At 41.1% G+C, this 18,545-nt stretch overlaps 1 protein-coding gene across 1 annotated transcript in view; it reads right to left on the bottom strand.

Annotated features, from left to right (window-relative positions):
• The window catches only part of PRKAR1B (protein kinase cAMP-dependent type I regulatory subunit beta), a 92,252-nt gene that overhangs the window by 32,711 nt on the left and 40,996 nt on the right, over positions 1-18,545 (bottom strand). The window contains exons 5-6 of the mRNA XM_062503636.1: positions 7,746-7,807; positions 6,955-7,001 (exon numbers count right to left, since the gene is read on the bottom strand). Coding sequence (XP_062359620.1) covers positions 6,955-7,001; positions 7,746-7,807 — 109 coding nt within the window. The remainder of the gene's footprint in view (positions 1-6,954; positions 7,002-7,745; positions 7,808-18,545) is intronic.

The following is an 18,545-nucleotide window of genomic DNA, read 5'->3' as shown; positions in this document are numbered from 1 at the left end:
GTGCTATGTGACATATTCCATGGAGGAAGGGGACTTGTGCAGGTGTTTTCTGCTGGGCAGATTTTTCCTCACTATTTATTCATGAGCAATGCTGCTCATGAGCCATAAGAGTGCATGCAAAGGCTGCTGTGGACTGTGCATTCTGCAGCTTGCTATCAACTACACAATAAACCCTTTCAATTCTGTCTATGTGCCTGTGAGTTTGGAGGGAAGGAAAGGCTGGGTGCATTTACTCAGGGCAGAATATCCCCCAACTTGTTACAGACCAGTTACAGCAGAAATTAACCACTATTAATTTCATTTGCTTGAAAGTTCTGTGAAGAAAAATAATATGAAAAAAGAGGCAGGTATTCTCATCTTAAGAAGAAAAGTATTGCAGAGGCAAAGACCATAACCTGACACCAATTAGTGAGTAATAAACTAGCAGTTTTTAAAAAAATGCATGAATTAGAGCTGTGCTCAAGCTGGGCATGAGAAAAGATGGTGACCAAAATAAATGAACTGGGGTCAAAACTCAACAACCTGTCAGTGTTAATTTTAATTCCATCTTCCTTTTATGATGAAAAGGCTTATTACAAAATACAGCTGGAATCAATCCAAATTTATCTTCACAATATTCAATTAAGATTTGCTGCATCTCCTACTGAGAACAGTGAAATGCTAGTTGAGTAGGAGATGGATGAGGCCACGAAGCAATTCAGATGATCAAGAGACCTCTTGGGTATCAGCTGAAAAGGAGCAGCTGAACTTCAGGCAATGTGGTGGCTCCTGGTGCTCCTGGAACATCTGAGCATCAAGGGGCTTAAAAATAAAGGGTAAAAATAATCCCAAACAGGCAGGTGGTTGCAGACTGCCAAGAAAAAGCTGAAGCCACAAAAGCTAAAGCTTCATTTCATCACCATGACAGGATGAATGTCACCCAGGAGAATATCACACAAGAGAACAGCAACAGCCTTCCCTTTCAAACTTTCACACTCACTGCAGAAAGAAAATCTCACAGAACATTGAATCGACTTTTGATTCTCCTCATGATGAAAAAATGAAAGCAAAAAAAAGAAGTTTTAAAAAAGCCAGGCAAACCCAAGCAGTTTCCTGATGAAACAAGTGGGTAATTCTGTGGCTTCTTTTTTTTTGAAGTTGTTGGGTTTTTGTTTGTTTGCTTGTTTTTTGTGGGACAATCAGGAGAAATGGATTAATAAAATGAGGATTCGGAAAGGCTTGTAACACAGTGAGGATGTACAAACATTTCTTAGCTCTATTAGTTCATTCCAAAATTGCCCAAATGCATATTTGACTGTAGGGATACCCTCTTTGTGCAGGAACTGCACTGGATGGGTTCACAGGGTTTGCTACACTGCAGTAATCCATGTGTCCTCAGTAAAAACGCTCAGGGATGGTGGGGAAAATCTAAATTCCAATGGGTTTTGGATCACATCCTGAATGTCAGCTGACATGGTACCCTTGACTCTTTTTCAGCACACCAAAAATACATGTGTATGTGTAGAGTACATGCTCTTCTGTTGAGCAACACAGATTTTGTTACTGCAGAAGGGTCTGAATTATAAGCAGGAAAATAAACTTATTCCAACACATATTTTTTAAGCAACATGGTGACATTTCTTGTTAAAGCAGTGTGCAGGATGTGACTGCAGCCCAGAGAGGAGAATTATGCTGGTAGAACTCAAGACTGAGCTGGTAAAACTCAAGACTCAAGTGAAGGATGGACATTTGACGTTGCACAGTCATTATTTAGAGAGGCTACTACTGAACTGCTCTAAGACTCAAATTTTGCTGTCCTACTTGACAAGACTGTACAAAACATGTTTGACATCTCGCCTTAAACAGTTTATGCAAATGGTCATTCCTCCACCCCAAGGGTGTCAGGTTTAAAGTGCTCTGAGGTTGAACCAAATCAATGATCCAACAGGCTTTGGGCCCAGTACTCACTCCCCCAATAAAATGTCATTTCAAATATCAGTCTCTGAAAAAGAAAACACTTTAAGAATAAGTTGTTTTCTAGAAGTAAAACCGTTGGATTTCATTCTCTGCAAAGGCCGAAGTCAACACTCAGTTTCTGTGTTTGCGATGGAGTTAAAGTGCATTGATGGCACACTACAAAGCCATCCTGCCCTTTAACAGAGTTCAGCTCCACTATAAATCCCTTTAAAATAGATTTTTTTAAAACAGAAGTGGAAAGGAAAGAAGTTCTGTTTGTAGGGTGTGGGAAGCAAAGCTATTTTGGGCTCAGAACAGCTTATGAAAGTCGATTTTACATGGCAGCAGCTCAGATGATCTCCCTATTTATCCTAAAAAATGCTGGGCTGAGGTTTTGGCTAAGCCAGTTTTAGGCATTTGTGAACTCTCACCAAAGTGGTGAGTACATAAATGAATTATTCCTAATTGTCACTTGACCTGCCAGTCAAAGATCCATAATAGCTGGAACCTTCTTTCATGCAGCTGAAGAGGAAAAGTAGAATTGAAGATGCCCAAATACAACCAAGCCATCAGGACCATCAACTTTCCACAGAGCAAAAGTACTTTAGATTTCTATTGCTTTCCATCATCTAATATGAACACTGCAATTTCTGGGGGCTTGAGAATCACACAATTTGGTTCATTTCATTATCTTTTTAGGAGGCAAATGGGCTGTGAGATCCATGAGCACTAACTGTGGGAGAAGTTGCAGAGTCACACAACATTCAGTGCCACAGGAAGGAACCTGGGCCTCCCTCACCTTTGTGTCCTTGCTCTGGAGATGCAGAAAGGAACCTTGCCTTGAGCATTTTATCCTTGAAGGATATGAACATCTATCTCTGAGTTTCACTGGACTGAATTTATCTTTCCTTAAATTTTGTACTGCTGATTTCAAGTTAAATTCTAGCATTTTTTAATTTTTTTTTTTGTGCTGCCGCTTTGTGATCTGTGTGGACAATCTAATTTGTTCCAGGCATGGTAATTCTTATGTCTTAAGTCCCCTCCCTTGTATCTGTTTGTAATAATTTGTGCTTTGTGTCTTGTCAAGCCTTAATATTTTTTATCCAAAAAGGAAGATGAGTTTTATTTATTCTTGGAAAAATGAACAAGCCTTAGACATGAAGGGTATTTTGATGTGGGTAGTTTTCTCAAAGGCAGTATTTTATTTGTAAGTTTGAATTTGAACATATGAACTTGGAGACAGCACTAAGAATCCTTAAATGTTCAAGTTGAAAAACTCCAAACTTTAAAATGTTCTGCTTCAAATTTCAAAAGGCAACCTTCCAATATTAGAAAAATCATTGTTGATGGAAGAATTTAAACTAGAAGCAATCTATGGTATCTAACCATTAAATATAACTAGTCTTAAAATCCAACAGTATTCTCACATAAAACACTGTGCAATTTTCATTTTTGTATACACAAATTAGACAGTTTGTCTACACAAATAAGGGCTCCAGGAAGATTTTACCTACAATCAAGAGATACTTTTATCTGTTGCCCACAATATTCATTTATAGCTTCACAGAGAGATTTATACAGTAAATATAGAAATTTAAGAAAAAAACACTGAGAGGTTTTCATTTTGATTTTCACCATACTACAGCTTGGCTGCTGTTGTCTTACAAGAAGAAAACCTGAGAATGCCTGTAGAGAAAGTTGCTGTGACATTAAATAGAATAGGAAGTTGCTAGGTCTAAAAAAAAGAATACATCTGTTCAAAAAGGGCAGTCAACACCGCTTTTTAAAGTAAAAAAAATGTGAGGTTATGAGATTAAAATAACAAACAGGAAGTCACTTTATACTTAGAAATATGGATTAGAGATTTTTTGCAAGTCATATTTTAGCAGGTACTTTCAACATCTTTACTGGAAACTATAATTTAAGTTCTGCCAGCTCCTTTCTGGCACATGCTCCCATTTGTCTGAGCACAAAAGCTTCCAGCAGACGAGTGACCTCTAAGACTTCAAAGTTTGTGCCATCATCTACATCATGTGCACTGTACCCATCTGCAGGGACAGGTCATGAGACAAATTCTCCTCAACCCTGATGTGCTAAGGAAGAAGACTGTGACTGATAATACAGTAATGCCAGGTTTGGCCAAAGTGTAGCTGGTTTGTAGGATACACTAGAAGAGAGGGAAAAAATCATGTTTTCCTCTTCCTCATTCTAAAATCCTTCTTTGACACATGAAAATTTGTGCCGTCCCCTTAGCCCACAGAAGAAGATGTACAGATATTTTACTCTGTGCTAAAAGGGCTTGTTTATACTCTAAGAAAATATAAGAGTTGAGAATGAAGTGCTATTATATTAAAAAAATATTTTATGGTGCTTCTAATTTGATTCAGATTATTCTGTAAGGGAAAATTTTAGAAAGTTCCTGCTTAGTCTTATGGGATGCCTGTGCCAAAACTCGAACAAAAATTACTTTTACATGCTGCAGTTTTTAAACTCAAAACACCACACACTGATTTTGTTATTGTCACTTTGTTGGTGGTTTCTGTTTGGTTTTGGTTGCTTGGTTGATAGATTTTATTGGGTTTTTTTTGTTTTGTTTTGTCATGACTTTCTTCCATGGGTAGGGATTTTATGATGACACTTGTGACCTCCTTTGCATCTGTGTATGGAAAATCTGGGTGCTTATCAGTCATGATGATCCCAGAGTAAATTGCTCCTTGAATCCATCATTCCTGGTATTCCTGCCACTCCAAGAAGGTCAGGGAATGGCAGCAAAGACCCTGGCCAGGGGTTAAAGCCTCTGTGCACATGCCAACACCAGCTGAACCAGGCAGAGAATGGCTCGAGGCTCAAAGTCTTGGGGTCAATTGTCTCCACTCCAAGTCACTTTTTTTTTTCTTGGAGAAGCATGGAAGCATGCCAAAAAAGTATCTGGCAAGGCTTAAATGAACAGCAGCTTGCTTACTAGCAGCCAGGGGTTTCCTCATACAACAAGGATTTCAGCAGTTCTGCCCAGAAAGTGGCAGAACTCTTCTGGGGAGCATCACATCTGGGGTGATGGTGCATGCCCAGGGGCTCTGGAAGGTGCTGCCTTACACAGGAGCAACTCACCCTGTCCTGGTGCCCTGGTACAGAGTTTGCTCTGAGAGGAAAGCTGGGATCCCCTCCCTGCAGCTTCCCAATTACTGCAGGGAACTTCCAGCACATAGCTCTTGCACGAGCGAACGCCCTGTGCCTTGCACAGCACCTTGCACTGGAATTCTGGGGGTATGCTGGCTGAAGTTTTAGGAAAAGCTTAGGAAGGAGAAAGAAGCAAGGTGAGCAGATGTGGAAGTGTGCATCAGGAGACACCTTAGGGGATGTTGAGGTGGGGCAGTGTGAGAGCTGGCCACAGAGGAGTTTGGCCAGACACAGGTGGACAGAAGCTGTCCTGGTCTCTGGACAAGCACAGTCCCGATTACATTTTTAAGTCTTGTTAAGAAGTATTTGTCCCATGGGTGATATCTGCACGTGACTCTGTAAGTGTCACAGTGACATTGTAGTGGATATGTCCATTTTAATCTGTCTTTGCAGCTATAGGCTGATTTTAGGGGAGTAAGGAATGATAATGGTCATAAAATCAAAGTTGTAATCTACTCAGTGATACCCTATTTTGCCTCTTTTTAAAGAACAATATGTGCATATAGAATATTAACTCTTTTGCAATTAATTGCAAGGTTTTTGCAAACTGTTTTCTGATGTCATTCAGTCCCTCACTATCCCTGAGCTGTACATTTAGAGAAAACTTTCTTAAAGGTGTTGAGAAAGGACAAATTATTTTTAAAGAGGATTAATCTATAACTTCAACATGTGCATTTGCGTGTTTGCGGGTCTGATTCAAAGCCAGTGAACTCATTTAGCTCCCTATCGGTCCCAAGCCAATTATTTTAAAACTAAATTCTAACACTGTTCTATAAATATTGCCCTTTTATTTTCTGGCCCTGTGGATGTGGCAGTGTTTGCTATTGAGAGGGCTGTCTGATAGGAACAGTGAGTCAGACGGATTTCCTGAGGAGCAACTTCCAGAGGCAGAGGCAGCATGTGAGGTTTCTCAATTCCCAACAATACCAATTAGATGGTCTCCTGACACAAACAGATCTCTAAAAGAAAATAACTTTCACTAAAATAACACTGTGCCTCCTGCCTGGATTTAAAATAAATCACCTTCTTCTTTAAATATGCCAAACCAAGCTCATGTGGGCATCTGAAGAGCAAAGTTGCTAATGAGCTAGTCTGTCCTACCCAGCTACTGTGGATACATAAGATGTGTGCAGGAACTTGCAGCAAAACTGCAAAAGGGCGAGTTTCCTACAGGAGAGAAATGATAGGAGGTGAATAGTTTATGATTTGGAAGGCAGGTTCAGAAAGAAGCTTCTTTTCAAAGACTTGCTGATTAAACCACTGCATACTTCTGTAAACATTTTGTGGTCTAAGACATCACTTTACACTTATAATAATCCTTGCTTTATTAATATGCTGCATTGTTCTTATATTTGGACCTAATTTTAAAAGCAAATTAAGGTTTCTAAGATGAAACTCACTGCCTGAGGCTGTATCTCAATTTCTGGGGGAAAAAAAAGAAAACAAAAACAAACAACACATGAGCTAAGCTAACTGATTAAAGAAAATATTTTCTTTATGGTTGATCTGAACCCTCAGGTGCATTCCAGCATGGTGGTCTGCTCTGCCAAAGACTGCACACCTCAAGGTGTGGTTAGGCTCTGAAGATAATGTCATTGGCTTGGTTTTGATACCATTTTCCTGCATGGAATGGACACGTAAGTTAGGATGTTAACAAATGCCAAATTTAAAAATTACTAACAAATAACACAACAAAAGCAAAGTAATGAAACCAATCCTGTGAAATCTAGCTCAAGAAGAAAAGAGACAGACCCACAGCACATGGCTGGCTCAAGCTCTCTGCCAAAGCACACACTTTTATTCCATAGCTTCAAAATAAATATACTGCAAGAGCATACTTACATCCACCTCACCTTGGTCAATCACATAGAAGTTGTCGCCCTCATCACCTGGAAGCAAAATACAAAAGGTGATTGTTTCCTGAAGGTCTGCCAAGCTATTCAATAACTTCCTGTCCCTGTATTTAATCCTGTACATATTTGCACAGGTTTGTATACCAGATTACTTACAGAGAGATTAATTTTCTGAAACATCTTGCTTATTTGCCCTCATAAATCAAAGTATCACTATGGTTTCTTGCTATTTATACTTTTCAATTGCATTAATTTATCTCTTTTGATTGATTCAATACTTCATTTAGGGTAAACATTCAAGAGGTTTTAATATAGCCTGAGGGCAATGAAGTCCTCCACAATGTGCTGCAGGCATGCAGGTAAGTTGCCAAATGTGATAACTATGATACAGCACAAGGAGGTGTTGAATATTCCCAACAACCATAAAAATATTTTCCATCTCTAATTACTCTCAGCTTGCCTGTGCCACCCTTAATCATCCTGAGCTGGAGTTTACTTCCTGACTATCTTCAGTTAAGGAAGGAACATTTTTATTTAAAGTGCTGTTTATCTACATTTAACTGTAGCACTTTGAAAGTCTGGAGATCCACCAGAGTGGTGTTCTCTGCATGTGCAGCAAGAGACCTGCTTCCATGAACTTATCATATAACTGCACACTTGGAGGCCTTTGGAATATGGTTATTCTTCCCATTAAGCAAAGAGGGTGAAACCTCAAATGGAGAGAAGTGCATTACAGGACCCTAGCAAACATACAGGAGGAAAAATGAAAGGAAGAATTACCCTGTTGTATGACTGTTTCTCCTGCGATGTGTGTGACAGGGAACATGGCATCAAATATGTCACTGGGAGAAAAAAAGGAACATTTATTAATAAATCAGACCTATTTATTATTAGCCAGTAGACCTACCTTCATTGTTTATTTAGCTTTTGTTAACAGATTTTGCAGAAAAAGGAAAGGAAAACATTAGCTGTAACTGGAAAGTGAACCCCTGCTCAGCAAGAAATCAAAATAACTTGTTAGGCACAAGCTGTGGTTTAAAACTGGGACCATGACTTGGCATGTGCTGTTTTGAAAGAACTCCTGAATTACATGGAGAAAGGCACCTCTTACAGCAGTGCACAAACTGGCCAGCCTGAGTACTGTGTTGTCTAAGCAGAGACATTTCAGATTTTCAGCTGTGATGGGTTTGTGGCCCAGCAGTGACTGCCAGATGCCCAAACGGGAGCTCTCCTCTTCTGAACATCTGGCCTTGCATTTACAAGCAAAACCTGTTCCACAGTACAGAGCACATTTGGAAAGGTAGCTGGCTCTAAATTAACGTAGCATAAGAGCTGGCAGATTTCACTCACAGTGCAGAAGAGGCCAAACTCTGAAAATCTCAGTGAGTTACTCGTGAGAAGGGAACCCAAGCGATGCTACAGAAAGAGGGAAGCTGCAGAAGAGGCTGGTGCTCGTTAATCACGGCTGAATTACACACCTTTCCATGTCTCCAGCTCGCTGTCACATCGCCTTAAAAGGCCAGGCAGAGCAGTGGGGATGGGAACACACCCTGCACCAACACTTCGGGCAACATGCCCAAACCCAGTCCTTTGTTTATTCAGGGAGACAGCAGGCTCCGTGGAGCCAGGGCTTCCTTTCCCCACAGCAGATTTTGGGGAACTTGTTTTCAGAAGCATGAACCGCATCGAGACGGGTGCTCCCCGCCTCTCTTCCCTTTCCTATGCATCAGCCTCAAGGGCTAAAGGAAATAGCTCCCCAACAAAAACAAAAGGCAGCAAGAGGGGATTGTTCACTGCTCTCTTCCCTGCACTGGTCTAGAATGGTCCATCCAGGGACCACTGACGACAGTGGTGAGATGAAACTCTTCAGTCTGGAGTGGAGAAAGGACCTCACACACAACACTACACAAATAGGGAAGAAACCAAAAGTCTTCATCAAAATAGGCAAAGATCAGCCACCAAATCCATGAAGTCTGTGCTACATTTCAATGCCTTATATGGGAAATGCATATTGTAAAATCCCATTATTAGCTTATTTCCTGTTCAACTGTTCCAGACTTTATTCAGGCTCAGTTCTAGGAAATGTTTCACTCCTAAGTTCAAATTGCTCATGTCTTTCCTCTTCATCAGTCTGAATGCTTTTGCTCAGGATCACAGCTCTGCATCAGCACCACTTGTAGGAGAACTGGGAGATTTCAAGCCAGGCACCTCCCGCAACACCTGCAAGGGATGCTCAGCCCATGGCCTATATATAACAAAATGATATATTTTACTCCTGTTGTTTCCATCAGGCCCACTCCATGCTATTCCTACTCACATTCAGGAAACACCTCCACCATGGATACAAAGCCTGCTCTGAGACACCCAGAAGAAACTTCCTCACTTCATTCTAAGCACCAATGCAAAGACCTACAACAAATTATTTTGAAAAGTCTATGGGCCTTATTCTTAAATCCACTAAGTTCATTTTTGTAATCTTACATAGGTTCAGCATTTTTCCACTTCCAGGGATTTCTCTGCTGGCAGAAGCCATCTGCCTGGTACAGATAGATCTCTGGAGCTGGTCCCTGTGCCAGTGCTCCAGCTGGAACTGGGAGCTGAGGTTCCAATGGGATGGGGAAACTGCCACACCACTGGTTGCCAAACTGGAACAGCCACCAAGGACTTTGTGTCCATGAGGGAAGTCCAGTTGTTCTTCAGCAGCTCTGGGACTGGGAATTCAGTGTGACAGAGGCTCCTTTGCCTCCCTCTGGTTTCACTTGGCTGTGCCAGGGCTCCTCACTGAGCTCTGAGAACAGCTCTGCAGCCTGCAGAACATTTACTGAGGAAAAGGCACACTGTGAGGCAGAAAGTCTTCAATGTGATACATTCAAAATAGGTACAACACAGAAGAGTATCAATAACCAAACCAAAATGTGCTGTTTGAGCAAACTTGGAAACTTTTCCCTTTTTTTAAAATAGAAATATGGAGGAAATAACTACCCACAGTTTCACCCTTTCCTTATTTTAATCCTCTATTTTATTTATAACTTAACAATTGACTGACTGTACAAACAGTGCCCAATAAATTATGTATAGCACTGCACACTTCTCCAAAATGTTCCACATTTTATTTCTACATCACCTTTAAGTTTTATCAAAAAATAAACTCTTTAAAACTCAAAGACTAAAACTTTCAGCTGCCAGTGTAAAGAACTCAAAGTCTCTTAGCAGCAACAGCAGATTTACCAATACTCTGCTGTGCAGCAGAATGTCAGTGTAAATATTCCAGTACCCCATATATGAGGGGATGAAATATTAATCTTATTTCAGTGAAGTCTTAATCTTGTTAGACCAAGACTTGGATTTTTAAAGAGACCTTTGAAGGACATGTCATCAAAATTATTCTGAACTACGTATGAACACAGAGACAAGGCACCCAAAGTTACGGTGGCGTTGATTTACAACTCCAAAGTGAAACCAAGGCATGTCTTTGATACAAAGGTAAGCAACCAATAATATCACAACTGCCACTGAAAACACACCACCGTGTTCCTCTTCTGCTGGAGAATTACTGCCCTTAATTGATATGGTTAGACCAAGGTCTCTCACAGTGATTAATGAGTTGAAGTGTTTCTGCTTTTGGATGCTCAATTTGAGATTCGCTAAACATCCTCGGATCTCCAATGATATGGATCAGCAGGCAGCCTCAAAGTTTCTCAGCCTTCAAGGCAGCCAAGAACTGGGCCTTTCAGAATGGCACCAAAGAAAACCACCCTGCTGGAAATTATCACCTCCTAAAGTACCAAATTATTAAGATCCCTGTAGAAAATCTGGTTCTTCATTTCGTTCAGACTAAGTGTAGAATGGATTTGGAAATTTCTGTTCTCTCTATCTTCAGTGTCTGAAACTAAAAAAAAAAAATGTCACAAGGATCAATATACCAAAATACTTCAAAAATTTGAAGTATTTGTTCTTGAACCAAGCCAAAATCTGAAACTGCAAAAAAACAGACTTATTTTCCATCCCTCCAATAAAGGTCTGATGCTGGCATATTCAGTTCAAGCCATATGTTCCTGGGCCTGTACTATGTAGAGAAAACAAGCTTTAAATACTGAATAAGTTGAGTAAGTGGTGCTTGCTAAAGGCATAAACAATACAGCTAAGGCCAAAAACATGGTCTGTTGTTTTTCCCTATACCACACACTTGTTTATAAGACATCCAAAATCATTCTCTGGCCATTACAGCAAAAAACAGCCCTTACAAGCACAGTGCTGCAACCATCCCACCACCAAGCAGAGCCTGTAACTGCAGCTCTGCAAAAGTAAGTGTGCTTCTATCGTTTGAAAGGTTTTTAAAAAATTAGGGCCAAACACATGCAAACACAATCCTAACAAGCTATTTTTTTCTTTTTCCAGCACAAGCAGGTTTTATTGTAGCACAAACAGAAAGCCAGAAAATCAGTAGTTAAGTCTTCAAATGTTGAACTGCCATGATTTCATCTTCTGTCTGAGCTGCAGCACCAAGAACACAGCAGCCTCTGTCTCCTGCCCCTGCACTGTTGACACCGACCGTGCTCGCAGTGCTGTGTGCTCCACTGATATGGAAACAGTTTGATTTTTTGCCAGGATTTTTATGATTGTGCTGTAAATGAGAACAGCTCAGAGGGATTTCTTTATCTCGTTGACCATGTATCATTTGCCCTCTTTCCAGATGACTTATTCAGGTGACGGATGAAGAAAATAGGGCACCAGTTCTGGTATTTAAGCTGTTGTTTCATGAGACTGAAACCAAGAAGCTGCAGTGCACTCGGCATATCCCAGGCTCAGCATCAGCACTTGGGCCCTTTTCCACCCTCTCCAAAGCCAAAGATTTTAACAGGCTTTGCAATTTTTTTCAACCTTCCCTACCTCCTCCCAGAGGATCTATATCTGGTTACTTGTGGCTCTGGGGAGCCAAGCATTTGTTCCAATCAGAAGGCACCAGGAGCAATTTTTTGGTTTGGAAGTGTAGTTGCAGGTGGGACTGTATGTACCTGCATATCCATTTTTAGATGCAAAGGGGGACAGCAGGACACCACTAAGGGGCATTTCTGCACCTTTAATTCTTTGCAATCTTTTGATAGTATCACTCAAAAACAAATCACAAGCAAAGATTGTGAACTGCAGAGAACATACAGGGAGCAGTGAACTAATCCAGCAAAGTGAAACCAAGAAATGCGTTTAGACATGAAATCTCTATCTATTCAATCAAAAAATACCAGCTGTCTGCTTAGGGAATATCAAAATTTAGAAGACTTTTTTTAAAAGGTCAAAGATATCAAAGGCTTGCAGCAAGTTTTAACACATAAAGTGTCTTCCATGAGTGTACATGGAATTGCAAACAACTGCAATCAGATCTGGAATCACAGGGGCTGATCCTCTGCTGTCTGGCATCTCTGATGGCTATTGGCCACCTGGCCAGGTTGACCCAATTCCCTTCTGATACCAAGAAAGCAAACTGCACTCAAACCAACAAGACTGCAGCTGTTTAGACCAGAAAAGGATCTATGACAGTGATTGCAGAATAACTATAATGAGACATTTTGCTGGTTTAATTCAGTAGCATTTTATGGACTCCATTTGCCAGGAAGCAAATGCCTGTGCTAAGAGGAAGCCAGTGGAGAAGGCAGGGCCAAGGGGTTTTCTTTCTCACGAGAAAAAGTGAGTGATAAAAATAAATCATCTCATCTGCTTTTACACCGAGGCCTCTTGGAGTCGATGTAGAATAGGAGATAGGAAAAAAAAAAAATGATGTGCACTGTGGGTAATATAGCACTGGCAATAGGCAACTGAGAAGAAGCTTGTTAAAACAAAACGAGAGAAAGAGAATTCCAAGCACTTTCAGAACCAGACCATGGCAATGGCCAAAATAGGGAAACTATGTAAGACAATTTATCAGTTTCACAATCAGATTTCTTTCCAGCCCTTGCTGTGCTGAATGCATTGCAGGGAAGGAAAAATGGAAGAGACAAAATGCATACGTGTTAGGCAAAAATGGAAAATCCTCACTGTACCTGCAGGTTATAATTTGTCAAGACTTCAGTCAGAACAATTTCATTGTGCAGGCAGACTCAGAAAGCTTTCAATGGTTGTGCTGTGCAGTTTTTCCTTCTTTTGCTATCTCTCGAACAAAACAAAGCCAGCCCTGTGTTGTTGAGGACAGCTTTAAAAGATATGGAGCTGTTCTGGCATAATTCAACAAAAGACACGCAACATTTTCTCGGAATGAGGCTGCATAGCAGCAAGATTCAAGTATTTTAAACCTTTCCTACTTACATACCTTTAAAGTTTAGTAAACAGAGCTGATAGTAACTCCACCTCCCTTTAGCTGTAGCTTTGGGTACTACTATCAGGGTACTATTTTAAGATTTCTAAAAGGGGGGGGGGGGGGGGTAGGAGGTGGGGATGTATGGGATCTTTTTATGCACTTCTGAGATTTTCTTATGATTCATTTCCTGAAAAGACAACATCTTTCTAGCAACTGTTCTAACAACAGCTCCTTCTGCTCTGTAAGGGTGAAGAGCACAAAATTTAAACCAGACTGGCTTCAATAAACATCTGTATAGTGAGGGAATAAACACAGTACTTTACCACTGAATAAATTACAAGGGTCTCTGCTATGTGTAAGTACAATCCATACTCCTTGTTCCTAGGAATGCTGCAAGTCCTTGCTAATGTACAATACTGGAACCACCAGGAACCATTACTATGATTTATTGACTACTGAGAATAAAAGCATTGCAACCAGGTAGAAGAAAAAAATTCCTTTTTAGAGGTATTTAAAATTAACAGCCCCGAGGTTACAATTGCTATAATCAAATATGTGGTGTGGCAGGCATGTACCTAAGAAAGAGTCAGTACTGAAGCCTTAACAAAAACATCACCCAACTGCTTCTTTTAAATTCCTTTCCTGCTAGGGCAGCAACAAATTAATTATAGCAGCATCCAAAGTTATTAACAATTTAGAATATTTGATTACTTCATTATAATGGCTGATGATTAGTTTTTATTACAATTAAGACATCCATTGATTTTACATTAATGATCATATAAAGTGGACATGAGAGGACATTGTGAATGGCAAGTTAACACTAAAGTCCGTGTCTAATTCCAAAACATGTATTAAGTCACAGGTCCACATAACTAACAGACACATGAAACAGAAAGAAATAAAAATTTATCCTCTTCTATTTCTGTGAAGTATTTCCATTTTTACTGTTTTATGAAGTCCCTTTATAGGTTCATTAATTATTACAGCCAACGAACAGAGTACAGTTTTATGGGTAGAGCATCAATTCATTTTACAGGCTCTGTACATCTACGTGCCAATGGGTCACATCATCTACATGTTAACAGCAGCTTCCAGAGAGAGTTTCTGCAGGGATCTTCATCTGGAAAGCTATCTGCCACAGACTACTGCAATAAGAGGTAAAAGAGGGGACAGACAATGTGGCTCAAGGACAGGGCCCAATCCCATAACCTGCTCTGGCCTCTTTTCCTCTCACCCATCCCTCAGAAGCATCCCTTCATTGAAGTCATGCTGCCAAGCCTTGCTTGTACCACACTGCTCCACGAGGCAGGGCTTGCTATCACCTCCACCTAACCTTTCCCAAAGCTGAGGTAAGACCCACAGTTCCTTTGGCTAGCCCCAGCTCCAGACCTGTCACCAAGAAGCCCTGTGGCAGGGCAGGCACTGGGTGCTGGGAGGCAGAGGAGGAGCACTGCACAATGTGGATGTTCAGCCCCATCCCAGCTGGTGCCAAAGCCAGGCTGAGGCACAGGACACCCCTTCCAGCAGCCCCAGCTCCCCAGAGTCTTTCACATCACACCACTTCCATAGCTTTCAGTCTTTCACATCACACCACTTCCATAGCTTCCAGTCTTTCACACCACACCATTTCCATAGCTTTCAGTCTTTCACATCACACCAGTTCCATAGCTTTCAGTCTTTCACATCACACCACTTCCATAGCTTTCAGTCTTTCACACTACACCAGTTCCATAGCTTTCAGGCTTTCACAGCACACCACTTCCATAGCTTCCAGTCTTTCACACCACACCAGTTCCATTGCTTTCAGTCTTTCACATCACACCACTTCCATAGCTTTCATTCTTTCACACCACACCACTTCCATAGCTTTCAGTCTTTCACACTACACCAGTTCCATAGCTTTCAGGCTTTCACAGCACACCAGTTCCATGGTTTTCAATCTGCAGTTCAAGAACAGCTGCAGGCTGGGCTGTACCTCCAGAACTGTAGCCAGCAGGTTGAAGGAATTGATTACCTCCCTCTGTTCAGCCCCTCTAGGACAGCCTGGAGAACCAGGGCCAGTTTTTGGCTCCCCCATAGCAGAAAGACACTGACAAACTGGAGCAAGTCCACAGTGGCCATCCAAATGGTCCAGGGCCTGGAGCATAGAGCAGATGAGGAGAAGGGGGAGAACTGTGTTTGGTCTCTTCTGAAAACAAGATCAGGGAGTTGTCATTGCTGCTAAGACAACAGGCACAAATGGGAAGTGAGGAAATTACCACCTGATTGAGAGGGAGAAAAAAATCCCAGTGAGGGTGGTCAGACCCTGCAGAGGGGCCCAGGGAAGGGGATTGTTTCCAAACTGGGCAGGGCTCTGGGGGAGAGCAGCCAGCCCCGTGCAGCCTGGCTTGGAGCAGGAATGGGAGCAGGGATGTCTGGAAGCGCCGTCCACCTGCCGGGAGCCCAGGGCTTGGCACGGAGCTGCTCCCAGTGGGAGGGATGAGGGTCCCAGGCCCGGCCGCAGACGTGGGGGAGGCAGGGCAGCGTGACTCAGAGGCCAGCTGGAGCAGATCCCACGCATAATGCACGGAAAATATGCACTGGTGGAGGAATAGCTGCCCTTCTGCGTGAATAATTGCAAAGAGGCTGGGTCCCAACTTCCCATCGCTAATACCATTGCTCACCAACAAAGTCTGTGCATACTGGGAGGCCTTGAGCAGGAATTGGGCAAAACAATTTTTCTCAGGGGGAAAAGAGCAGTTTGCTGAAACTGAATATTCCTGTCAAAAATGGGATGATGTCATTTCCCATTTAAAATGTTTCAAAAGTTTTGAAAATGTCTAATTGTCCTACTGCGATAACTTCAGAGGATCTACTTTTCACAATGAAATTACTTCCAAATAACATTTCTTACTGAAAAGCTAAAATCAAAAGAAGGCATTGTTGAAAATGCTATTTCAGTTGAACATAATCACATTTGTTCTCTTGTTTTCTGTGTGTGAGCATTCTCAAGATTTTCATCTTGGAGCTAGGATTCAAGATAAGGGATGAATTTAAATGTCAAAAGAAAAACAAACAAGCGAAAACAAAAGTCCAGAGGAGCTTGTGTCAATGAAATACACTTTCTAATTTATAAAATGTACAAATATATATACACAGGTATAGAGAAACACAAATGCTAAACTGCACAGGCTTCTTTCTGGTTTTGTAGGTACAGTACAGTGCTCTTTCCTTAGCCTGCAGGTACTGGATCTAACACAAAGACAAAGGCATTTATGGAGATTGTACACTATAAAAACACAGCATTGAAGCAAGCACATTCTGCTGAAACTTTTATCTTGAGAAGTCCCCAAATGCATCATTATTTGAAGCAGAAAAGGGGGCTGTAACAAAGTCAAAGGTGTTATTTGTATGCATAGGCATTGTAGAAGTGACCCAGGGAAAGGCTCAGCACAACAAACCATGAACTTCAGACCACGTGAGTCAAACTCATGCCTGGTGTCACTGAAATGAGATTGGTGTATTTGAGCTGACTAAACACAAGGATGGCCCTTTAAATCCCATACAAGTTTATGATTTTTCATTTTCCCCACAATTAATTACTTTCTCAAAATTCTGGAAAAGCAATGGAGGATACCGTGCTGAAAAAAATAAGTATTTTAACTTAATACTTGAACAAAAAAGTGTTTTAACTTAGTAACTGAAAGAAAATTGCTGCTGTTTGGACTGAAACACACCACCACAAGACTAAGCATCATCCCCAAAACAAGGCTCTGTTATTGCTAATACAAAGCAAATTCCACCAGTGATAAAGGGCAACCACAACGAAGTCCCCATATTTGAATTATTTATTTCCTTCTGATACTTTTAAATCCCTTCACTCTTTAATTTCAAGCTCCCTCTTCTGGACTATCCCAATGAAGCTGGAGAGTGACTGAGCATTCCTCCTTCAGGAACCAGGTAACACAGCTGAGGAAGCCCTTGGCAAGTGGCACTGATAGAGGTGGTCACTGTGGCCCAGTCTCAGGGTCACTACAGCTGAAATGACCTGAAAATATAACAGAGTATGCTGAGACTTCAAGAGCTGCCAGTGGGCTGCAATGGGAAATGCACTATTATGTGACCTTTGGAGTAGATGATGGTGATATCCCTCAGGTACATGGAACACATATCCCTGAGGATATGCCTGTATAGGGATACAGGACATTATTTTCAGTAAGAAACTATAGCAAATTGTATTTCACATGTATGTAGGTAAACATGAACAATAACATACTATGCACAATACCTTACTCAGATTCTGCAATGAAGAGGAATATCTTCCTCCCCAGTAGTAATAGATTTTTTTGTTTTGCCTTTAATGCTGACGACATTCTTTCATGAAAATGAAGTGGTCTTTTTTTGTTTTTCATTTTCTTGCATCCCTATGGTTAGAAAATTGTTGCCAGAGAAAGTTTTATTCTAATAACTCAACCAATTTTTCTATTTAGGGTATGGTCACACACGAAGTGTTGTAGTTCTGAAGCTTGTATATGAACATGGTATTAATCTACTTACTTTTTCCCCCCCATTCTCTGAAGGAATCACTTTTACCAGTTTTCTATAAATATAGGAAAATTAAACTATATTTGATAATTACAATTGTTCCTTCAAATCATATACTTACTGCTCCTACACACTATTTTTATGACTATAGCTCGTGCACCTTGAGTGCCACAAGACAGCACCTCTGCCTGGCAACTGTACCAGCACAAAAATAGATAAGAGCTATTAGGTATTAGGTTAAAATCTTTATGCTTCCACACCTGGTAGTCCTTGCCATTAACATAAAAATCAGAATACTGCAAGGATGTTAAAGATGTTAAAGAATTACACAACGGTAAAGAAGGAGAAGATAATATAAGTGCAGTGGGTTGGGTTGTTCACGTACAACAATTTAGTATATCAGGAAATTCCTTGGGTAATTCTGACAATATCAATATGTGGGGGCACCGGAGTAGCTGGGGAGCAGTGAGGCAGCAAAGCCAAGCTCTGCAGAGCTGCAGCTCAGTCTCTGAGCAGCGCCTGCTGCGAGTCAGGAACGTGTGCTCACCTAATCAGTGTTTGACACGCGTCTCCCCTGGCTGACAAGCTCAGAGCACATGGCTGCAGCCATCTCCCACATCTTGCTTAATTAATTTCCATCCCTGTTGTGTGCTCCCACACCTGCAGATATCAAACAGCCGCCTATAATAAAAAGATTTCAACCTGTGTTAGCAGATAGGATTCAATTTAGTTCATAATTGGATCGGTAAATGAAATCATTATAA

This window comes from Cinclus cinclus, chromosome 16, assembly GCF_963662255.1.
Source record: "Cinclus cinclus chromosome 16, bCinCin1.1, whole genome shotgun sequence".
Classification (NCBI taxonomy): Eukaryota; Metazoa; Chordata; class Aves; order Passeriformes; family Cinclidae; genus Cinclus; species Cinclus cinclus.
This window is presented reverse-complemented; position numbering and strand designations above follow the sequence as displayed.